The following is a 25,154-nucleotide window of genomic DNA, read 5'->3' as shown; positions in this document are numbered from 1 at the left end:
CAGACCCACAGGGGGCCCAAAAACTCCAAGTTCACCTCATGGCAATTAGTTTGTGGTAATTTAATTAACTGAAAATGTGTTTGTTAACACTGTGTGCACCATTAAAGCACATTATAAACTAAAATGATGGGCATTAAGGCAACACCTTATTACCTCATCTTGTTGCTCCATCTTGTAGAGACTGGTCCAGAGGTGAAATCTGTGTTTAAAGCCTTTTTCAGTTTATATCATGCTTACGTTGTGCATTTTATTTTATTTTTGTAAATTTCTGCTTACTACTTACATATTGCACAGAGAGTGAGAAAAACAGGGCCATATAGTGAGTTTTCTAATCCTGGTCCACTGGAGGTTTATATCTGATTTCAAAAGAAGCCTTCTTTAAATTTATTTTGATGTCATCGGATTACAGCATGTGCAGTATCTGGTGAGTCTGATATGACTTGAAAAACATTTAAATGGAGTTAACATTTTAATATAATTATGTGTACCCCATCTTCTGGACTTGGAGTCACTGGCTATAAAGTAAACATGCTTCAAATCATTGTAACATCCCTAGAGTATTTGTTAATGGGCTTAATATTCTTAATTCAGTAATGCTTCTGTATTTGTATATTTGTATGGAGTTTGGATGTGCCACTGGAAAAATTGCAGACTTCAACTTAGCAAGTTGTTAATTATGATCTAATAAATAATTTAATAAACAAATAAAATCATCATTCAGTATGCCAATTAATAACTATATTCAGTATAATTCATTGCATTGTCTTTAAATGAAATTTCTTTTAAAATGTACTAATACCAGGCCTTTGACACATTCATGTTGCTGCTATTTCTTCTCTGTGGGTTGTATGGTATGGTATTTTTCCACGCCTAGACAAAATACATGTACAGTTTCTATGGAATTAAAAAAAGTTGTTCCCCAAAATCAACTATACTATATGTTGTGAATGAAACATTGATTGTAATCTACATGTGTACTTTGTGCAAATTATGGCATTCATAAAAGGTGGGTTAGTTTAAATTATTGTTCTGATGGGAAAATCCCTTGGTAAAACCTTTGAATAGAAAATGCACAAATATCTTTCTGTATCTACATCATTAAAAGGATTATTAAAATACAGAGATGATGTTTTTCATCCACACACAGCTGGGAGTGGTTTTGAACGGTGCAGATGCGCACGCGCGCCGGTACTCGTGCTTGTTTTCCAAGCCTCGAGTCTTCGGGTTTTGTCGTGTACCTCCGTAGCTAGTTGTTGCTCGTCTGAGGTCTGAACGATGATTGACAATAATGGCGACGCGTTTATTCTGAGTTGACTCCAGGGAACCATCTCTGGCTGACAAAGGGAGCATCTTGGATGGATTTCCAACACCACAGGCAACAACAATAAGGATAAGCAATCCCCAAAAGGACTACATTTACCTCAACGAAAAGGACTTGCTAGCCAGGAGAGGTTGCTCTTGTTAGCATTGCGATAGCTAGCAACTCGGCTCACTAGCTTGCTAAGTTGAAGAGGTGGCATTCTTGTGTGTGGAGTGGAGGAGAGGGACAGCCAGCTTGCTGAGTACTGAGATCTGCCCAAGCTAGCTATGTGGCTACTTAATATGCTTTTAGGGTAATTAGTTTCTTGTTCTCAGAGGAAACACTGTGAAGGCAGTGGTTTGCAGTTAACGTTAGCTTGTGGGAATAGTTTTTGTAAGGTCCAACAGCCTCCTTAGGTAGCTAACTTAGCTACTTAGCTGACAGGCTAGTTTTGTGGATTGTTCCAGTCGCTTTCTTGTTAGGACTTGCTTGCACTTGGAAACTGCCCACCAGCGCACTGATAGCTGGCTAGCAAAGACTGTTAGCTTGCTAACTTGTAAGAATTTCTGTGGCATTGCGAGATCGTTTCGTAAATGACCACCGGCAGGAATAACCGAGCGATGATGGAAGGAGTTGGAGCCAGAGTGGTCCGTGGACCTGACTGGAAGTGGGGGAAGCAGGATGGTGGAGAGGGACATGTTGGCACTGTCAGGAGTTTTGAAAGTCCAGAGGAGGTAGTTGTTGTCTGGGATAATGGGACGGCTGCTAACTACCGTTGTTCTGGAGCTTACGACGTGAGGATATTAGACAGTGCGCCAACAGGTAACTTTACATCAGTTGATTTTGTTTGCCAGCACTTTCATACTCATTCAAGACAAGTCTCTTCCCATGCAACAGAGTTATGCACAACATACAAGATATTGGTCTCTTTGTTGGCCTTAATTTTGGGGCTTTGGTGGGTGCAGGAATGAGATTCATTAGACAACCAGACAGCGAGAATGAATTTATGTTTTGTAATTCAAATATTAGATTACTGTAACGTTAGTAGCGCAAATTCTCTTTGTTGAATAAACTTTCAGTATATAAAAATCTCAGAAGCAGCAAATTAGTTGAAGCTAGTTTATTCTGTGTGTTGAACGCAGACGTCTGCTTGACTACTCCGATTTGTATGAAAACACGATGAGTATTTAAATACATCCTGTCTGAACAGATATGTCACAGACAGTTCTGTGTAAAAGATATGCAAATAAGCTGTGGGAGATATACGGGATATGCACGTTCAGAGTCAAGAATATGTCAACATAGCTTGAGACTCTAAATTGCACGTTGAGAGAAAAAACATTTTTCTTGCTCAATATATAAAAGTATGTCAGCAGGATATACTCTGTGTAAGGATAGAAATAAATGTTTAAGGATCACTTCACCATTGTTTAGCTGTATCTCTCTGTACTTGTCATAGAATTACATGTCAATACAGTAACAGTTTCAGCACCTAACTCATTATTGACAGGCTCCATTCAGTTCTTTGTCTCCACTTGATGATGCAGTCATGGGATGAGGAGTAGTTGAGTTTTCTGTAGTTCTTTTCATGATTCTGAAGTATCAACTGCATCTTGAAAAGAGAGTGATTACAGGCTTTAAAGCCAAAATTGTCTAGCTGTTCTTACATTAACAGGTGTAGATTTTTGTAAGAATGAAATGTCATAATGTACACAATTATGTCAGACTGTTGATAGTAAAATGTTGAAAAGTTATTCCAGCAACCCCAATTTATTAATGTTGACTAATACTGCCCCCCCTCAGGCATCAAGCATGATGGAACCATGTGTGACACCTGCCGTCAACAGCCCATCATTGGTATTCGCTGGAAATGTGCTGAGTGCACCAATTACGATCTCTGCACAACCTGTTACCATGGAGACAAGCATCACCTGAGACACCGGTTCTACAGGATCACCACCCCAGGCAGTGAGAGGTTAGTTAACCCAGCAGCATTTACCATTATTGTATCTCACCTTAGACCCACAATGATAAAATAGACATAAGGTAACCAGGTAATCCCTGCACTTCATTGTGATTGGTCTACCCTTTTACTACTTTAGTTTGGCTTTATGTTTCTTTACGTGTGTGTGTGTGTGTGACATTTGAGAAGTCTTTTGTGCACCCTGCCTCACAGGCAGACAGAAGAATCTATCGCTATGCTCCCAGCCCTCAGTTGCCAAGCAACAACTCAGCCTCATTTTAAGATCCAGTCAGACCTTTTTAAAAATAATATTAATGCAGTACTTCCCATTTACAGAATTTCTTTGAGCAGATTTCCCAGAGTTTTGGTATTTATGTCTTCAGAAGGCTGCATGCTCATAAAACATAAAGCACAGATTGATAGAAGTCTGTTTTGCAGCTGACTTTCAAATTTCAGAATTTAGTTTTTAGTACTTTGACTAATTGCATATGATGAACAGAGATAATGAAAACTTTTCACTACCTTACCATGCAACACAGCTTCCTGTTGAATACAAAGGACTTATAAGTATGTAATAACTGTCCCAGAAGTTACTAATTATATAATAATAATAATAATAATAATAACAAAGAATAACACTAGACATGTACAGCCAGTTTTTTCACTTTATTCTGTCGCAGCAGAGTGCTACAGCAATCCCTTGTGCTTAATATTGCTTTATTTATCACTATATGCCTGCAGTCATTCTGTCACTCAAATTGCATTGTCACAGCGGGGACCCCATTGTTTTCTCTTTTGCTCTTTATTTTTTGCTGGAGGCTCATGTTGATGTGTAAAACTACCATTTTTACATAAACACAGCACTTCCTGCATGTACATCACAATAAATGCATTTTAGTGAAGATGTTTTGCTGTGAAGACAGTGGTAGGTTTACTGTAAAGCCTCCTCAGATTAGCTAGCATTATCAAAAGTTGACTAACTAAAAGTTTATCTGAAAATAGAATTAGTTAAAGTTGGGCAAACCTCAAACTAGGGCATGATCAGTGATAATCTAATAAAAGGGATCTGTGCACAATACCATTAATCCTACATGAGGTACTGTGCGTGTGTGTGCGTGTGTGTGCGTGTGTGTTAAACATGAGAGTAGGTTTATGTGATGTGTATCTACCCTCAGTAAAAAAAAAAATACAGAAAGTTTGTAGTGGAAACAGTGTTTTAGGCATGGTGTGTGGAACAATTTTTACCAATTTATTCATGTACAGACAAGATCAAGTGAAATTGTTGAAGGCAGGTTTACTTAATTAAAAGATGCTCTATATAGAGATTAAAGTAGCTCATGTGTTGTAGGAAAAACAAGCATTCAAATCAATCACTGATTTGATTTAAATACTTTAAATGTATTATTTGGATCATTTAGTGAGTATGCATACACACTAAATTCACTTCATTGTGTTATCACATAGACTGTCAGTACTGTGATGCGTCATCCATTTCAGGCCTATTTCAGCCAAACACCATAGTTTAGTAAATGAACACATGGCCCAACAGCTGCCAGCCTTTTCAACTGAGTACGACTTCATTTCCCCTGAGACAGACATTGTATAATGCACAATGGGTGCTGGAGGTCTCCCCAGCTCACACTGCTCAGACAGCGTGGTGGGGTGTTTTGTTACACCACATTAGATTCTGTCACTAACTGCTGAAGAGGGAGTGGTTAGAGGCCCCAAGCTGTTTGCATTGGTTAGACCTACACTGTCCAGCTGCCATGTCTACCATCAAGGCTCACGTTGTTGTTTGATGGTTAGAGCTCAGCTGGATGTTTTATTTTCCATTACCTTTTCATTGGTTAGGCTTGTAGCTAAGCTTGAGTTTAGACTACAGCTCACAGCATTATAGTGATATCAAAATGTTAAATGTTTGACTACTTAACCACTGGGTTTTCATTTGCATTTGCAATGTCATGATTGTTGGGTATGGATGAAAAGGGAAGGAATTGTCAGTAAGGTGCGAATGCCGTGCAATTACAAAAATGATTGTTATTCGTAATGTTACAACATGACACCTGCCACCCAATGACACACACAATGAGTTCCTTGAATTTAACTGCATAAAAATTGCATTCCTAAAGGCAGTAGAAAGTCAAAATAATTTTTGACCTTTTAGAAAGCTCACCTCTGTGCTCTGGCCACAATGAAATATGTCTGTTTGTGATTTCAAAGAAAATATAGGTCAGTAATGATGTGTTGCTCACAACTCTGACGAATGTTTCTGGTTTGATTTGTTTTCTGTCATCAAACATCAGTTGCTAAATGCTGAGGCAGTTATGATTGTCAGGGACTGCATGGTTGATACAGCAGATTAGATTCTGTTAAGGCCCAATGCTCACAGTAAGATTTTTCATCTGTAGCCATGTCCCATTTGCTGAAAGTAATTTACACCATGACTCCAGAAGAGTAGACACACAAGGAAGGGCAGTTGAGGACACAGGGTAGCAAGAGGGAGGCACTAGATTCCCCTCTGCAATGCATATTTGCTAGTAATTGAAAACAGTGAATTGATCCATGTAGGATTGTGCGATATGACAATATATATCGTGTGACGATAGAAAAATGTCTATCATTTCATATTATTCTCTATCGTTTATTTCGTTGTGATGCAAATCATACTCTTTACGGCAATTATTTTATTACTTATTATTGGCTTGAGCCTATGGTATTTTACACTGCATAAAATAGCCTAGCAGCTAGCGGACTTTTCCTCTGCTCATAGCTTAACAAATTACATATTTATACTTTTTCTTACTCACTGTTGGTTTAAGTCACTGCATCTCCCGAGAGAACACAACAGTTGAATTTCTGCGTATAACGTAATGAGCTGTCATCAATGAGTAACGTCCACTTGACCTGCCCACTCCCCACTCCCCACCCCCCAGCAGTCAACCTAGGGGAAACACTGCATTGCTGTCATCCTCTTGTGCGCTAATATGCCGTTTAATGTTAATAATTTTGGATTACTATTTCTTATTTGGGATTTTTGGGGTAATACACATATAATAATATAAACAATAAAGCATTTGAATAATGATTTGGACGTCGATTACCATGGCAATGGTAGAAGCTTCAAAGCATTCAGGACAGCCCTAGTTATATCGTGATATGTATCATTATCTGTTGCTTTGCTATGTTGTGATATGAGATTTTGGTCATATCGCGCAGCCCTAAATCCATGTAAACAAAGCCCCTGTAAACCTGCGGTTGAATACTCTGACAGTGTCACACGAGTGATTAAAGCTTAGCCCAAATGAAAATAATTCTCTGTTTGGAAACTTTTTATCTGCAGAGTACTTTTGGAGTCACGTCGCAAGTCAAAGAAAATCACAGCCAGAGGGATCTTCACTGGTGGCCGGGTGGTGAGAGGAGTGGACTGGCAGTGGGAAGACCAAGATGGAGGCAACGGAAGGAGAGGAAAGGTAGGGTACCAGCCAGGAAAGTACAGCCTGAAACTCTAGTCTGCCCATTTTACATTTTACAATACAGAGAGGAAGTGCTCAACAGTAAGCACTGAGGCCAATAAGGTGCAGAGTCACGTAAGTCTGGTAGTCAGTCACCCAGTTGGGTCAGTGCTCAAAAGGGTCTGGCAGATGTTTCTGGCTTTACTATTTCTCATGTAGTGAAAAGCATATGATCTTGACCACTCTGCTTTGCCACTCTGAGTTGTCTGCAGTGGACAAGGCATCAAGGTGTATTACAGTTTTTCTCGATTGCTAAGACACATTTCTTGAAAGCTGCTCTCCTTTTCTCTAAACTGTGAACACAAAACACAATTTTTAAGCTACATTCACAAAACCTCAGACTTTTCTTGCAAAACCAAACTTTCACTCCAAAACAGTTCAATCTGTGCTCAAAACTGAACTATATTCTCAAATCGTGCCCTGAGTCAATCAAAATTAAAAACACTACTGAACAGTCACTTAACACTACGTAGAAAAATAGAAAACACAATGCTCAGGACATGAAGCTGGAGAAATAAATGTTTATTGTTCACTGTAGGCTAAATGCATGTTGCAAAACAAAAAAACTTGTACAAAAAGACAAAACAGAAATCTTATGCGTTTGCCACTGGTGTACAGTAAGCCCATGTAAAAATAAAGTACAAAAATATACATGGAATACTAGGCCTACAAACAGTTAGACCAACCCTCCATTACAATACTACAGTATATTGGTACAGTGATGTACTGAAACATATATTTACTTACAGTATACTGTGGTACCGTATATAGTATGTCATACAGTAATTGCTGTCAACATTTACATACTGTACTATAATTTCAAAAAAAGTTAATTACCTGTTCTCTTCTCTAAATCTTCAGATTATGGTGGACACAGTGAATCTACTGATGTTTGGTTGTACCCTTTGTCCAGCCTCCCTCATGCTCATACCATGGACAAGAACATGGTCAATCACAGTAGCTCTGATTTCATCAGATATTACTGTTCTTGGTCTTCGCTGACCACCTCGACCTCCTCTCACACAAACTCTTCCTCTCAGATTTCTATCCATTGTAAGGCCTCACAAACCAGTGCTCTCTGAACTGGCTTACTTTATATGTTCTGTCACATCATTAGCCACAAGTGTGATCAATTGTGAGTTGTTGTGTTCAAGTGGTGACATCTCTGCTTTAATTGTGTTTGACTTTTGTCACCTGTGCTCACCATTATGCAGCACGGGTGCATCACAATGAAAATGTGTTGGCAAGTTGTGTCAGGTGAAAAGTGCTTATGGTTTTGCCAAAAGAGTGATTGATTCAATCAGTGGGTTCAGGCAACTGAGCATTTGGTTCAGACAATAGGGTTTAGTGTTTTAGCAATTGAGAAAAACTGTAAGTAAAAGGTGCTTGATGGTTTAAAAAAAAGAAGGCCAAGAGAAAGAATTGTCTCCAATAAAGTGTGCACATACCTCCCCATTTTTTGCTGATTGAACATAGCTGCTAAATGATACAGTTCCAAAAATGCAGCCAAACTTGTCTCAACTGTTGTTTAAAGCTACACAATTAAGTGGATAATAAATCCCTGGAGGTAAGGCAGGCTTGGTGAGCCAACCACAACCACATATGTGCCACTGAAGGGAGCATGACCACCCTTAAGGCGTGCATATAAGGGGAAATCAAGGATCCCTTGCCCTAAACAATCTTAGGGCAGAAAAAACAAAGTTGCATCCCAGGATATGATTTCATTTGAAATGTGCAGGCGCCTCAACCAAAAGCAGGAAGGGCACTGTCTGACTCAACATGTTTGTATCATGGACATAGGCATGATACAAACATGGACATAGGCAAACCACAACACAAACATAGGCAAACCACAACACAAACAGTCCAGTCTGATGGTGCCTCTCTAGGTGTGCAGCACTATGCTGTAGTTGAAGTTACTGCGGTCCGGAAATAATCAGGATAACTATATCATTGTTCTGCAGCCTTTCAGAAAAAAAGTATGTTGCTTATCTGCAATCCATTGTAATGCATACTACAATAACCAAAATCAATATCTTGTCTCAAATCACTGTGTCAATAATATATTAATATCAGCCAGCCACCTGTAGCTGGAGTGAAGAGTGACAATTCAGGGAAAATATATTCTTTTTTAGTGGCTTGCTCCACCAAACATAAAAGATAAAAATAAAGTGGCATTCGAGAGTAAAGATTCAGCATAATTTTCCATAAGTGAAGAATAATAAATCCCCCCTGCTGTTAAACTTCAGCAGCTATAGCCAGTAATCCAGATTTAGTGGAAATAGACTGATGTGTTGAATCCTTTCTAAACTCATGCTGACAAGAGGTTGACTTTTAAAAATATATAAATAAATATTTAAATATAAATATTTAAAAAAAATTAATCAAAATGTAATTAGTAAATTTGTATGGAAATGATAATAGGAACTAGTAGAATGTGTCACTGAAAAACCTGATTTCATTCAGCTGATTCCTATATATCTTTACTGAGGCTATAAACTGACTTCCATGCTGCAGGTTATTCCAGGCTTAAATACATCATTAGAAACTAATGCAATGTCTGATGAGGTAGCATTTGTATAGCACAGTCTATTTAGATTTATACTGTAAATGTACTATAAAGTGCTTGTATTTTGACTCTGGACCAGACCCCAGAGTATTCAATTTAAGAGTCCCTCCAGGCAATTTAAGACTTCATTTTGCTGTGTTATTTAATGGCATATCTCATTACTGTTTTATGATGCTGTAAGCAATATGCTCTGCAGAAAACTGCTATTGCATGTCCTGCAGCTTAGATGTTCCATTAGTTTAGCATGAATATTACCTCCTAAGGCCCATTAATCAATTACCTCTGTAAGGGGCCTGAAAATAGTTTAACGATTGATTTCTGTATTTACTTAAGGCACAGCTTTTAATTAAAGAATTCATTTACTCCAATACAGCTCTTCTCTTGACGCTTTCTCAATGTGATAAAAGCGTTGTGCTGCTTGTGTTGTAGAGAATTGTAGCATGTGAAAATCCCAACCATATTTTCCAAATTTTAATTGATTTTGCAGAGCCCCATACATAGCACATTGCATATTTATGCCTATAACACATAATTTTCCTTGGCTTACAGCGCCCTTGAAAATGTTTTCGCCAAAAGCTGTGAGCTGGTTCTCACTACAAAAGCCAGATATAGCATTAGTCATAATGTAATACAACAAGTACTAACTCAAGACTGTGTTAAAATGTAGCGGATGTGTTTGTTGAGGTGCTTTTGATCAACTGTTTATGCTGGACCAGCAGGTGAGGCAGTCAAAATATAGACTGTCTGGCTCAATGGGTCAGTGGTAGCAGTTTTTTTGCAAAGAGCATTTCCTACAGCAGTGTTTCCGAGTTCCATGGACTGACCGTCGATATATTCCAAATATATGTTATCCACTAAATTGGCATGATGATGAGAAAATGCTTTTCTGGCTGACCTAAGCATACTATATAACTATGAACACAGTTTGGATCCAGCCCTTGAGTATGTTCCCATAATGCTAATTGATGGAAACATACATGGATATTAATGTTTAGGACCTCCCTGAATTCATCAAAAATGATGCAGCTACCATATTTGGATACCCAAACTCTAATTTTCGTTAATTACTCATTTGTGGAATAACAACTGCATCTAAGATAAGAAGAGTCTTCTGAAACCTGTAGTACCACTACAAAGCAGGATTTGGGGTTAGTGAGGTAACTTCAGGTTTAACCCTGGGTTTTCAGGTTTATGATGGTGGTTCACTTCTTACTGGACCGCCATGGTAACTTCCAGATAAGAGATAAACGCTTGTAATAGCACCGCCTATATAGGCTACTGACCAATCAGTTTTCTTGGAAAATGGCATCATCATTCATAGAAGGTTCGGTGGAGCTCGGTGCGCGGAATAAAAAATAATTAAAAAATAAAAGCTTGGTGTGCGAATCGTGAGAGGGTCTCTTAGGAGGGCAAGAATGTTCAGAGACCAACAAAACCCTTGTACTTTTGTATCCTGATATCATCCTTCATCAGAGATCGATTGAAGCACTACAGCCTTGTACTTGTTGTACTTACAAGACATGAAAGTAAGCCTTCTTACCGCTTTGAATTTATGTTTTTATTTTTAGCTTTTATTTTTTCCCAAGTCCGTTTCACTCCACTCGGGTTGCAGCTCAGATAATAAGGCTAAAATTATCATACACGCCATAAGTATACATCTAAGAAACACATTAATTTAATGGAATGCACAAATCTTCCTATATTTCTTTTATCACCATTTTTATGTTTATTTTAATTCTTAAGTATTGAGTAACATTATACTTTATTCTTGATGCTGCAGCTGCACTTAAGTCTTGCACTGCACTATTTTAAGTTTTAATTCACCCATTTGTCTGCCCCTTTTATCCTTGGTGTTTTATTTATGGTTTTTAATCATTCATTGTTTTTTTTTTAGTTTTAATCCTCTTTTATTTATTATTAAAATTGCAATGCAGGGAGAATTAAATCAAAATCTAATTGTGACCCCAAGAATCAAAGCCTAATCAAATTTGTTCTTGATGAGTCCCACTCCTAATATTTCTCAGTAGTTAGGGAATAAAATTTTCCTTGAAGTTGAAACAATGATGGTGAAACATACAGAGCGTCTGACACTTTGATCAGCTTGCCAGTGACTTTTGCTTTCCTCTGTCACATACACAATCTATCACCATTTTGGAAAAAAGTGGTACATAAAACTAGAACTCAGAGAGTGCAAATTGGTACCAGAAGATGTTGAACCCTTCAACTAGTGGAGCTCAACTTCAACTTGTTGTGTTAGCAGACATCTCCTTGTCTTTGAACTAGGCACTGAATACTTGCCTAGTTGGCTCCAGGGTTGCTGTTCTGTTTAACCTTCACTCTGACTTTCAATTTGAAAAGATAATTTCTCTACAGGGATCAATAAAGTATCATATTTGCTATCATTAAGATGAAAAACACCTGCCTGAAACCTCTCACTAAGAAAATCATCCCCTTCTGGTCAGTATTATATTTTCAGTATGCCAAAACCTTTATTTTATAAATTGTCATGAAATTCTGATTCATAACTCAATCTGCTTTCAATGTGTCCTTCTCATGTCATCTCTCCTCCTTCTCCACAGGTGACAGAGATCCAGGACTGGAGTGCAGCCAGCCCTCATAGCGCTGCCTACGTACTGTGGGACAATGGGGCCAAGAACCTGTACAGAGTTGGCTTTGAGGGAATGGTGAGCAAACTTCCAGCGTGACCCTCACACTCAGTTACTCACTCACACACACACACACACACACACACACACAGAGAAAGAGAGATCAGCTGTCAGGTGGCTTTTGTGTTTGACCGCAGGGCTGAGGCTCTTTCTTTTGCTGCCAGGCCTTTGTGAGAGCCACGCAGCCAGCATGAGTAAGGCGCCATTGTACAGGCAGCTGGAAGGGGAGGAAGGGGAAGGTATCTGCATGATAAAGACAAGCTGTTCTTCCTGGTTTTTAGGGGGAGAGAGTGAACATGGAGGTCAACTGCAGAGGAGGGGGACATTCTCTTGGGGTTGTTGCAGGCGCAGCTACACACGCGTCTCAAATGAAACGCATCTCCCTCATTGGTTGAGACTGCCCTTGCCATTTTATGAAAGAGGCCAATTGGGTTTCTGGGTTGCATAACAGATTTGTCCTTTGTTATTCTAATAGGCTAATAGGAAGGTAGATGGCATCTGCCTCTAGATTAAGTAAATCTTGGATCAGACCCCCCCCCCATCTTGACAGTTTTATTTTGGCTTTGTTTCTTATTAAGACAGTGATCAAATCCTGCTAACAAACGCAAAGGGACTGCATATTAGTGTATGTCTCAAATGCAGCATGTGAGGCCAAAACCTTTTCCTGTTTTGTAATGTCTGCTTTGTGCACAAAGCATTATCAGATCAAAAGTATCCTGCTGGCTGGATTCAGAAGGATAGAGTTGAGGTATTAATTTGTTGGGACTTGTTGTAGTCAGGACTTAAGTGTTCCATCAGTTCAGAGGAATGTTTGCTCTGCTTCACGATCATCTCTGCCCTCTAACTCTGCCACAGTGGCTGCGCATCTGAGTCATCACAAATTATATGATGCTTTCTCTCTGTAGCAATGTAGTTTCATTGTCCTGCCTTACCCTTAGGGCACTGATATTGTTGGTATTCTAGGCAACTACACTGACACTACAGCTTTAAGTGTGTAAATTCTCTGTTTCATTATTCATGATCATCGTGCCACTCCACTAATGGGATTACCCTGGGTAATTATCTAACCCCTTCACTCTTTTCTCTCTCAGTCGGATCTGAAATGTGTCCAGGATGCCAAAGGAGGCTCTTTTTACAGAGATCACTGTCCTGTTTTAGGTAAGTAAGCCAGTGATCTCTGCCCACTGTCATTATTGCACCAGTTCTCTCACCTATCGTTCTGGTGCAGTGAATTCAAGGACATTAGGGGAGTTTCACTTGTAGTTAAGTCTGTTTGGCCACTAGATAGCAGCACTGCATTGTCACATGGCTGCCAAAACCAGGTACAAGCTCAGGTCATGCAGTTACAGTATTCTAAGACTTCCAGGAATGAATTGTCTCTCTACATTCAACACTGCAGCTGAAGTCCCTCAGTGGGTGTAATGTTGTTACCAATTTGCTATCACATATGTACTTAAAAAGTTTTGTAGTGCTATTTTTTTCTCAGATTGATCAGAATTTATTTCTCTTAAAGGTTATTTGTCTCGCTATATTTCTGTTTAAAATCACTTGCAGATTCGAAGCATTCATGTGCAAACCCAGTACCGTTTTTGATACACTTTAGTCATGCAATTTTATTATTAATAGACCTAACTTTAACTTTATCTCCCAGGTGAGCAGAATGGCAACAGAAATCCTGGCGGTCTCCAGATTGGAGACCTGGTCAACATTGATTTAGACCTAGAGATTGTTCAGTCCCTCCAACATGGCCACGGTGGGTGGACTGACGGCATGTTTGAGACACTCACCACCACCGGCACAGTATGTGGCATCGATGAAGATCACGATATTGTCGTTCAGTACCCCAGTGGGAACAGGTGAGTTCCTAGATGGACTACCTCAGATTTATTTGCTGCCAATGAGTGGGACCAATGAAATAGGCTTATCAGCATAGTTTCCCATGCATTGACTTTTATATAACCCTTTTCACCTGAGCTCAGTCAAAAGCTGCCAAACACTTCTCAGTACATTTTTACTATAAGATGAAATGATGATTTGTAACACTTGAGCGAAGAGACTCTCTAAAGCACCTTAACTGCTAATTCATTATAACAATTCATAATAATTTTATATCACCCTCTGTCTGACATTGATCATATGTGCACTTTTTAAAATGTTTTTTTTCTTTATAATCTTTATAATTTTTTTTATTACATAATCATAGTTTGCAAATTTTCCATGTGACTGCTCAGAATATATACTTGGTCAGGTATCATATGTTATGAATTGTGAGTGAATTAGTCTGAGTTTTTTGAATGCATTAATTTATTTTAATTCATTTCTGTATCCTCAGATGGACATTCAACCCAGCAGTACTGACAAAGGCCAATGTAGTGCGCAGTGGTGAAGTAGCAGCCGGGGCAGAGGGAGGCAGTTCCCAGTTCCTAGTGGGAGACCTGGTGCAGATTTGCTATGACATCGACCGCATCAAGCTGCTACAAAGAGGCCATGGAGAGTGGGCTGAGGCGATGCTACCTGTAAGACTCTGAAAGATGTTGACACTCTTTTGTGTAAATTTTACCACCCTCACAAGGGCCTTCTTTATTTCAATGTCAATTAAAATTTTATGCTAACATATACATGTATAAAATGTTCAGTGGCTCTGTTTCACTAACGTGGTGGTTTTATGATTGATTTTCAAAAAATTTATGTAGAATATTTTTAGAGATGTGAGATGAGATGTGTCTGTGTAGATTTATTTTATTAATCTGGGTAGTACAACATTAAATAAAGCTGTCCACTGGACTGTAGCTATAAAGCTGTGTGAGTGACAAAACATCTTGAAATTTAAACTACACTTTAGTGGATAGTTTCATTTAAGCCTAACGAGAAAAATCGGTATTTTATTTGATACTTGAAAATCTGAGAAAACCAGTGCTGTTGATATTGGCACCAGACTTTTTTGTGATTATTTTAAAAATCTGAATTTTGACTTGGACTTCATCACAGGCACACAATTTGTATGCAAGAACCTTCTAAAAATTTTGTTAAATTCATCTAACTGTGTGTAATTTTCTCACAGTCCCTCATTTTCTTTAAAGAAATGTTGCCGTATTACTAACATGCTGAGACATGATTCCTCCCCTCAAATCAGTCTATGGCTGTGTTACTTTTTTATTTATTTTTTTATCTTTTTTCTGTCTCAACACGACTTTATTCTTCTCTTATTATGAAGTTTATTCATTGCTGCCCAGCACACCTTAGGTTATGTAACGCCAGTCTACTCCAATATGCCGCTTGTCCGTGCCAAACTGGCCCCCCTCAGCAGCTAATGAGCCTTAAAACCCTGAGATGGGTTGTAGCTTTGATCACTAACCACGGCTGTTTGCCGCCCGCTGCTGCTTCTACTGCAGCAGTCCCCATTATTGATGGCATCCTCCAGGACAGCCCGGGACCCAGTTCGACAGACTCAAAGTGGCTCTTTCTCATATAGCCAGGATCGAGATTATATGATTCAAAATTGGAAGCATTTTGCTCTGTCCTCTCTGTATTGCCTGTGTAGATGAAGAATAGTGTAGCCAGTAGAAAGGTCTCTTTCTTTTATATCCATCTTCTTTCTCGTGCAAGTAAATATCCTCTGTATAATGAGAACACAGCCTAAATCTGTAATATTTATTTTTTTCTGTCAGTTTTTATTTTTGCCACAAGCTTTGTCTCTGCTCCGTGTAGAACAATTGCTTTGTTGAGCTGGTATTTTCTCCTCTTTATCCTTTCCTCCACTCTCATTTTTTGCTCTTTCTAACAATCTCTCCCCATCTTTTCTCTGCCACTTACAGGCTCTGTTACACAGAACATAGCCCAAAGACAACAGTCCTCCATATACTAATGAGTTTGTCGCAACATTTATCAACAGACCCTAGGCAAGGTGGGCCGTGTGCAGCAGATCTACTCTGACAGTGACCTAAAGGTCGAGGTTTGTGGAACTTCTTGGACGTACAATCCTGCAGCTGTCACCAAGATTGCCCCCTCTGGCTCTGCTGTCAGCAATGCCTCTGGAGGTATATATGAACATGCAACACTGACATAGAGAGAGTGTCATCTTAGTTCTTTGTCCTCACTGCTCCCTGTTCTCTGCCATCTACACACATCACTTTCTGATGTTTTTCCTGTTTTTCCAGAGCGTCTGTCTCAGTTGCTCAAGAAACTATTTGAGACACAAGAGTCCGGAGACATCAATGAGGAACTGGTCAAGGCAGCAGCCAATGGAGACCTGGCCAAGGTGGAGGACATCCTCAAGAGACCTGATGTGGATGTAAGTGCTCAACATACAGTATTTTGGTATGAGCAGCTGCAGGATTTCTAGATGGGTTTTTGATGAACACCAAGTAATTTTGCCATTGAATATATACAAAACATCTGAGTACATTGATAATTGTAGCTGGAATACCCCTGGCTGTGCTCTGCTCTGCTCTCAGTATATTGAGGAGGCTGAGAGTCTCCAAGGAAGGGGCTTTGAGATCCTCCCACTCCTGTACCTCTCTCAATCTGAAAAGCATTAAGGCTGGGCCCAGAAGAGGCACCAAGGAGCATTGGTGTGCACTGCAGCACAGACCCGATTCACTCTTGAAGTTGAGATGTACAAACCCCATATGGTTGCAGATTCTGCTCTGACACAGGGTGTACAGGCCAGGGAAAACACCCGTTTGCCACAGGACAAAAGCCTGTGCCCTGTATAGGGTACAGTAAAGTCTCCAATACTGTCTTCACTCAGAGAGCAAGAGAGAGTGAATGAGTGTGTGTATGTGTGTGTCAGTGGTGAAGGCTGGCCAGATGCCCTACTGCCTTTCAGTGGAATTATTTGCTTAAAGCTGAGCACACTGAGCCTGGCCAAGTGATCCGCCTGCCAGGACAAGAGACGTCTCGAGACTCCCAAAGGAGACCACATTAATATTTATGCTCCGAGTTTTTGCAGTGCTGCAGTTGGTGATGAAACATGCACACACAGACGTGCATGCGCGCACACACACACACACACACACACGTATACAAATGCTTAAACACACGCTCACCAATCTCTTAGCCTCTCAGGTGAACAGCTAATTCAGTAGATGCACATCTAAACATGAAACATGACACTGACATGCACCCATATTCTCACTTTGACTCATGATGTGTTTACAGGTGAATGGGCAGTGTGCAGGACACACTGCTATGCAGGCAGCCAGTCAGAATGGTCACGTGGATGTCCTAAAGCTGCTGCTTAAGCACAACGTGGACCTGGAAGCTGAGGTTTGTATAATTAAATAAATATCTCCTCTCTCATCCATATTCTTACTTAACACAAATGCATCTTAGCCCCTGTAAGTGCATTTCACAATGTAGGAAAAAGTGTGGAAGTCCACTCACAGACATAACACTGAGTCATTATGCGGGTGTGTCACTGTACTCAGGACAAAGATGGAGACCGGGCGGTGCACCACGCAGCCTTTGGTGACGAGGGCTCTGTCATTGAGGTGTTGCAGAGGGGCGGTGCTGACTTGAACGCCAGGAACAAGAGAAGGCAGACTCCATTACACATAGCTGTCAACAAGGGCCACCTGCAGGTGGTTAAAACCCTGCTGGACTTTGGCTGCCACCCCAGCCTCCAGGTATTTATCACTATGACTTGTATATGACAAGTATATACAACAGCACTGTCAAAGATCAGTCTGGTTTACATTGATTGTTGTACACTACATGGTTGGCGGTATATTTGTTATAATGCGGTAGTAGAGAGGTCATTTTTGGCAGGGTTTGAGTCACAGATTAGTAAGAGAGTAGTAAGTAACACAAGGTTTCCCTTTTAGGATTCAGAGGGGGACACACCCCTGCACGATGCCATAAGCAAGAAGAGAGATGACATGCTGTCAGTGCTGCTGGAGGCTGGTGCTGATGTTACCATCACCAACAATAACGGGTTCAATGCTTTGCATCACGCAGCCCTGCGAGGAAACCCCAGGTATGAGACACTATCCTGCTCCCGCTAGCTGTCACACCTATTTGGTGTCTACGAGGGACCAGGGCATGTTTAAGTGGAATCTGTGGAAATGGTATCCTCGGGATCTCAATAAATGTCTGCTCAATGTTTTCACCAAAGCCTAGATTAGATACAGACATGCTGAATCCCTAAACTCTTACCTCAAAAGCCATGACCACCCACCAAATTCATAGATAATTCAGTGGGGAAAGAAATATTCTTTATACTGTTTCTTTCTTGATTGTTTCAGCATTGATGCCCAAGTCTTCTTAATTCGAATTCAGAGTGTTCACAGTGCAGTCTCACAGTAACAAAAAGTAAAAAAGTAAAATTGAGCTGCATTGAGAATTTTAGCACCCTGAATGGAAATCAAATTGGTAGTACCTAGAGATTTTTATCCCTATTAATGACTGGGCACCAGACTAGTTGTGTTAGATTGTATGTGTGACAGTCATACCACAAATATTTTTAGTACTGGCTTATTTAGACTTGAGTATTGAATAATAACTCAACTGTTACATACTTCGGTACTGAACCGAACCTCAGCACACCTGAAACAGTCTTAACACAAGAAAAATTGCAAAGCATTAAATTGATCAAGCCATGTCAAACCGTTGAACATATTACTCAAAACTACAACCACTAGACTATGTTTTGCTTCTTAGCAAACAGAGGGCAGAGACCATGGCAGAATTACTAATCTGTTACTACTAATCCGTTGCTTAATCATCCTCCTTTGGAATGACAGATGTGGGCTCACCACCTACAGGTCTAAACTTGGAGACGGACTAGGTCCAAGCATTGACATAAACAAATACCAAATTTTGATTAACTGGCAGAGGATCCTATTGAGGCATCAGAAGTCTATAAAAGCATGGCACTTCAGAATGTGTGCATAGTTGAATGTGTTCTAAGGAAAAGATATAAGACTTATAGATCAAAGTCACAGATGATCTTTTTTCAGTCTCTCCCAAACATGTTATGTAATACACAACTGTAAAGTTGTGTGATGCTTAAAATTTCCCTTAAAATTCTCCTTGTGAACAAAAGTTTAAAGCAGCTGTAAATCTAAAATATATATTTGAAAGTCTTCCACAGATTCCACTTAAATTTAAAAGTATTTAAAGCCATTAAAACCTCACTGATCACAATTTATCTCACTGTAAAATTTACTTTGGGATCTCCATTTAGTTTGACATTGATTGAAGTTTGAAGCAGGCCTATAGGCTTCATCCATCTCCCCAACAGATGGTATGGTCTCAAATTTACATTAGACTACCTTTGAGGCCTTGAAAGCATCTGCGTTGAGTTTTTTTTTTTATTATTGTAGCTAATAGCCCTTGAAGTTCATTTGTTGTTTCTTTTTACTGTTATGCTGGTCCGTCACTGTGTGTTGTGAACAAGGCTGGCCCGAAGCGTCTGGCCCGTGCAGCAGCAGTTCGCCTTGTCCTTGGCTTAGCCTTTTTCGGCTCTAGCAGGTTGCTGTTCTATTCTTGTCTCTCAACCATGAACATATTAAAGATGAGACGGCTTTCTGTATCAGGTTGATCATCCAGTGTCTCTTAAGGTGATGGACATTGACGTTACAGGGTCAGTGTTATAGACCGGAGCAAAAAGTTAACAGCTGCTTCCTGTGCTGAGCGCTTTGGATGTGTGTGTATGTTTGCGCATGAGCGTGGTTATCCCAGGCTAAATGTCATTCCCCTTCACTGGCATTCATTCCTTTTGGCATGAGGACAAATGGAATTGAGGTCAGAGGGCTGTGGAACACCTGCCACCTGCCACAAGCATGGCCGGACTCAGCCCTCCACCTCTGGCACACTGCAGAATAGATTGTCTGTCTAAAGCCAGCGCCTGTTTCCTGTGTGGTACAATGATCAAGTGATTTGCAGATTGACTCAGACATAAAGAATACCTATATAAAAACACAAAGCATTGCTTATCAAGGCTAAAATAAGTTGTCAAAGGGTTAATCTCCATTGAAATTTATTGGCAGATAGATTTAAGTAACATAGATTGTGGGTGAAGAATTTATTTTCTCTAACAAGCAAGTGATCAAAAAGATAGTAGTAATTATTTAGGACTTTTCAAAAACAAATTTTTTAAAAATACAGTGCTTTACAAAAGACAAAATCAGAAAAGGTATTGACCAGACGGAAAAGAAAAAAAAATTAACAACTAAAGACAAAGTATGAACAGCCACAAAAGTGCAGAAAGATACAGAGTATCAAATAAATAAATTAAAAGTCTACAACAATGTGTGGTGTTTTTTTGTGGCCGTTCCAGAGTTTATGATCCCTGAAATTCTATAATTAAATGTAATTATATAGATATAGGTCGATCTGATTAATCCATGTTAAACTTTTTTTTTCAAATTATACCCAATAAATGACATAAATAAATAAAAATCACACACATTGGCCAAATGGTCAGCAGCCCCAGCCTGACTTTGTAGTCCGAGAGGGGAAAAAATATTACAAGGCTACAGTGTTGTCTGTTATTGCACGGGTTTTAAACTTTAATGAATAATATTTAACTTATTTAGGAAAGGTCACAAACCGGCAGAACATTGCTTGGATATATAAATAATTAAATGCAATGGGTGTGTAATGTGTATATGTAAACCAGGATTCAGAATATAAAGGAGCAGAAAGCTGGTCAGCTGTAGGACTCATTGATTAAATGGCAAAGTGCTGGAGTACAGTATTTTTTTGTATCAGGGCTCCTGTTGTGTTGTGTGTGCGTTGCTTGCTTTGGTCCACGCTCTGTCCCCTTGCCTTCAGAGAAACGAAGATATATGTCGCCTTCTCCAGTCTGCCCATTTACTTTTATTTCACACTCGAGCTCCTGCAATATCGGGGAGACAGTCCACAAGTCCTAAAGCCCTCGAAAATCTCTCCCTTGGTTGAAGTGAAAATACCTTGTCTGGTGTGTTTTTAGTGGAGAGGCAGTTGTTTCGATTGAGTGCTTAGAGGAATTCCTACCATAGAATCATATTTCTAAGAAGTACCTTCGACGACTGTCACAAAGAAGTGCTTGGAGGTGGAAGTTGATCAGAAGCCCCTTGGTTGAAGGATAATACCAAGCCCCTCTAGTTAATGATTGATGTTATTATTGCTTCCTGATAGTAGGTCCGCTCTCTGTCCTCGTGTTTAGATGGAGCACCAGCACAGAATGTTCTGGCATACATGGCTTAAACAAGTCTAATCTATAATTTCTCATCAAAACTATTACAATACAACTCCCATAAAACAGGAAAAAACGGGCTTCCACTTTGTGTTCTGTTAGGCTTTCTCTTTGTAAGTGATGTAAGTTATCAACATCAAATGCTAGCTTTTGGGTTTAAGTAGACTGTGCGTCAGAGTCTGTGGTGTGTTTGTGTGTGTGTGTGTTATGTGCCTGGGTGTTTTAAGAGCACGGGTGGGTCTTCCAGCGGTGGAAAGAAGATTGAGGAAGACACATAGGAAGAACCCTGTGGGTGACAGATGAATCTTTCAACTTGGAGTACCAAATACAGAGACAAATCAACTCTACCAACAGGGATGTGGGAGGAACTGGGGAGTCTTACTATATTTCACCTCGTTCATTACTCACGCACACACCACTACAGACTATAGAGTGTAAAGGCATTTCCTAATAAATTAGACCTAGTTGTTAAGTTTTACAATTGCTAGTAAATTGAAAGTGCTCTTATAACCAGTAGTAACATGTTCATGAAAGGATTTTCTCAGTCCCATATTGTGTGTTCTCCCTGTGTGTGTTTACCGCAGCCCCAGCCTGCAAGGGGAGCCTGGTTCGTCTCTGTGTCTTTCCCTCGGGCTGCAAGAAGCCAGTAGCTGCTTCAATACTGTAAACAATACGATTAATAGCCCATGACTCATAAACGGGCTCCAAACAAGCCCTGCAGCGGCGGTCTGTACCCTTTTACGTGTCACCTCCTTGTAATATTTGCACTCCTCCCTCTCTCATATAGTGCTCAGCTTTCTTTTAATATGGCAACATACAGGCAAACCCCATATGGTAATCGCCTCACCTGAGGAGACGGAGGCCTCTGCAATCATTCGTGCTCCAAAATGCAGACAAGTATTCCCAACATAATGTCAGGCTTGCTGCTATATTCTCGTTCTTCATGGCTGCCATTGATTGAATTAGGAGTTTTTCATCCTCTCGCACATTTCAGACTAGGCTAATCAAGTCAGACTACCGTCACTGAGTAAGTTAGTGCCTCTTACATTACCCAAATAGATTTCATGGTTATTGGTCCAATGGAAAACACTTTAAATTCTAGATAATTGTGCTATTTATAATGAATTGCTAAATACTATACCCACATCTTAAAATCAGTTTTAGTAATTAGACAAATTAGATCAATTTTGGAACAAATAATTCAGGAATGTTTTTGTGGTTATGATGTCTATTTTTGAGTTTAAGAACAGGTCAGTTTGACATAGTGTTAAGCGTCAAATTAGAAATAGAGAGAATAGAAAAGGAGGTTTGGCAGCAGACAGTGTGAAGGGAGTTTTGATCTGCCGGACTGTTCTGCAGTAACGGCGAGTGAATGTGTGAGACTGTAACTGTTTGCGAGCGGTCTGCTTCTGTGATTTGTGCGTTCCGCTCCTGTCCTCTAGAGCATCTGTCTCTCATCTGCCCCAGCTTGTCCAACATCACTGCAGTAGGCTTCAGGGAAAGGAGGCCCAAGAGTTTGAGTATGTGTTAGTGTGTATTGTGTGTTGTCTAAACAACTATATTTTGCCCCCCTTTTTTTTTCTCGCACTACAGTGCCATCGTGCCCCTGCCGAGCTGCATTATCTGTCTCCTTTATTTTTCTTTCTTCTTTTGCCCATTCCCACCCACAGTGTAACTGACTGTTAGCATCCAGTGACAGTCAGTTTAGGAGGAGTAGCCGCACATTCTTACACAGACATGTGAGTGCTGTGTTTCTGAAATAGCGCACGTTGCATGTCTACCCCCCTTGCTATTTTTTAAACAGCCATTGATAGTGTGGTCAGAATATCAATCCCATTGGAGGCAGAGAGGTAACACTCAGTCAGGACAGTGGACCATACAAAAGTTTTGAAGCTGGGATTGGTTTCTTTATTAGTCAGAAATGAGACAGCTTTAGCATTGAACATGACAATCACTGAACACTCCAGATGTTGTTGGTAGAGGAAAGCCATAAGCTAGTCATCATCAAGAATTGGCCTGCTGTCATTACAGTGATTGTGTTGAAGGCATCACAGCAAAAGGAGCTCCTGTAGTCATCAAAGCATAGCTACAGCTGGTTGAAGGGGACCAAATCCATTCAAGAGGTGATTTGGTTCCATTTTACCAGCTTTAGCAAAGCATTGTGGAATCACTGTTTCAGAGACAGACATGGGAACTGCTGTGAAGTGAACTGTCTCAAAGGCTCTACTACAGTAAAGTTTTATCCAAAAAGAACCAGAGCAACACTGAGCATGTTGCATTTAAACATCTTATTAAAACTTGAGATGTGGCTCATCACACCGTGTCCACCCACTAGTCGAAATGGACAATGCTATGTCTCTTTCGCTGTTTTTTCTTTTGCCTGTTCACCTTCACCCACTCTGTGTGACACACAGGTACATTTACCACACTACACCTCATTTACCACCACACCAATTTAATACATAGGTACAGTTGATCAACCTTACCTAACTTTCTCCTTTGCTGCCTCCCAGGCAGCCTATTTATCCACCTCGCTATCTTTTTAAGTTTTATGCTTGCCCCCTCCCAGAGAGTGAGAAAAATTGTTCCCTGAGAAAAGGATAATAATAATCTGTGGCAGTGCACTTGAGTCAAATGTCCTGGAGTCATGAAGCAATTACAGGCTCTGACAGATGGGCCCTGCTGCAAGCTCGCTGCCGCTGCGGTCACCGAGACGGCCAACAGACAAATGCAGAGGCATAACCACATACACAAGCTCTCTCACTCATGTTCCAACAGAAGCACTCTGGGGTGTCAAGTCACAACATTAATTTAAACCAGTCATTTAAGTCCTAGAGACTGATTTGTAGTGTAGAGGGTACTGTTTGAACAGTGACTGAGGGCAGATTATTTTATGTCTCTTTCAGGGCTCTACAGTAGTACAGTATTGTAACATTTTCTACTAAAAATGCACCCCTTTGCTAACACAAAATCGATCACAGTAGCACCCACATGAAGAACTTTGATTATGTTTTTGTCTGTGTGCCTAAAGCTTATGGTAGTTGTAGTCAATCATAAGATCAGTAAATTATTCCTGCTATTAGAGCAACATCAAACAATATTTCCTAAATTGTAGCCATGCTTAGTATTCTTGTATATTTTTTCTTTTTAATCTCCCTGCTGCAGTATTTTTTATTTGTGCTACAAAACATTCAACCTCCCAAACAATTGTTGTGTAGCTCCATCTTTGCATTAAGGTATACTTAAGTGACGTTTATTTGGCAATTGTTTCAGCTTTCATTTCTTTAGTCAGCTGTTACAATTATTGACTTATTCTGCCAAGGCACAAATGAGGCTCTCAGAGTGGCCAGCGACAGCTGAGTGATATACGGCACTGCTTGTAGACAGGATGGAGGTCAACATAGGGCCAGCTTGATATGGCACACCAGAGGCAGGTCTATTTGTAACATACACATGAACATTCATGCTTGCTCACTTACACACACACACACACACACACACACACACACACACACACAGTCTCTTAGTCACTCAGAGTCAGGTGGCCAGGCTGCTCACCTCGTCTAAGGGCCATAACAGGGCAAAAGCAGGGGGACGACAGGCACTGAGCATTTGATAATGTCAGCATCTGCTGTGTTTGTCACTCAGACAGCAGGTCAATGCTGTTGAGGGCCTGGGAGAAACATGCAGTGCAAGCCATGCAATCCTACACGCCTCTGATATCTTGACAGAAAAGAGAGCTAGACAGAATATCATGCGGATGGCATGGTGAATGGTGGAAAAAACTGAAAGACCTGAAGCCTGTAAATGCAGCTTAATTCTGATGCTCTCCTCAAATAAAAAAGAAAGAAAAGATTTTTGCATTTTGGATCTGGACTGAGGTAGCTCTTTCTGTTGTCTAGTTTAGCTATTTTTCCAAGTTGTATTATTATAAACTGATTTGATCCCATTTAGCAGCTGTTA

General features: G+C 40.1%; 1 protein-coding gene across 4 annotated transcripts in view; it reads left to right on the top strand.

Moving 5' to 3' along the window:
- Positions 1-1,201: 1,201 nt before the first annotated feature.
- Positions 1,202-25,154, top strand: part of mib1 (MIB E3 ubiquitin protein ligase 1) — a 55,440-nt gene continuing 31,487 nt past the window's right edge. For all 4 annotated transcript variants that reach the window (XM_044221129.1, XM_044221128.1, XM_044221127.1 and 1 more), the window contains exons 1-12: positions 1,202-2,122; positions 3,104-3,275; positions 6,604-6,733; positions 11,924-12,028; positions 13,102-13,168; positions 13,662-13,866; positions 14,343-14,526; positions 15,903-16,047; positions 16,168-16,301; positions 17,171-17,278; positions 17,440-17,637; positions 17,836-17,987. In XM_044221129.1, the coding sequence (XP_044077064.1) occupies positions 1,894-2,122; positions 3,104-3,275; positions 6,604-6,733; positions 11,924-12,028; positions 13,102-13,168; positions 13,662-13,866; positions 14,343-14,526; positions 15,903-16,047; positions 16,168-16,301; positions 17,171-17,278; positions 17,440-17,637; positions 17,836-17,987 (1,829 nt within the window). In that variant the 5' untranslated portion in view covers positions 1,202-1,893. The remainder of the gene's footprint in view (positions 2,123-3,103; positions 3,276-6,603; positions 6,734-11,923; positions 12,029-13,101; positions 13,169-13,661; positions 13,867-14,342; positions 14,527-15,902; positions 16,048-16,167; positions 16,302-17,170; positions 17,279-17,439; positions 17,638-17,835; positions 17,988-25,154) is intronic.

This window comes from Siniperca chuatsi, linkage group LG13 (genome assembly GCF_020085105.1).
Source record: "Siniperca chuatsi isolate FFG_IHB_CAS linkage group LG13, ASM2008510v1, whole genome shotgun sequence".
Lineage (NCBI taxonomy): Eukaryota > Metazoa > Chordata > Actinopteri > Centrarchiformes > Sinipercidae > Siniperca > Siniperca chuatsi.
Note: the sequence above shows the minus strand (reverse complement) of the source record. Positions and strands in the feature narration are given on the sequence as shown.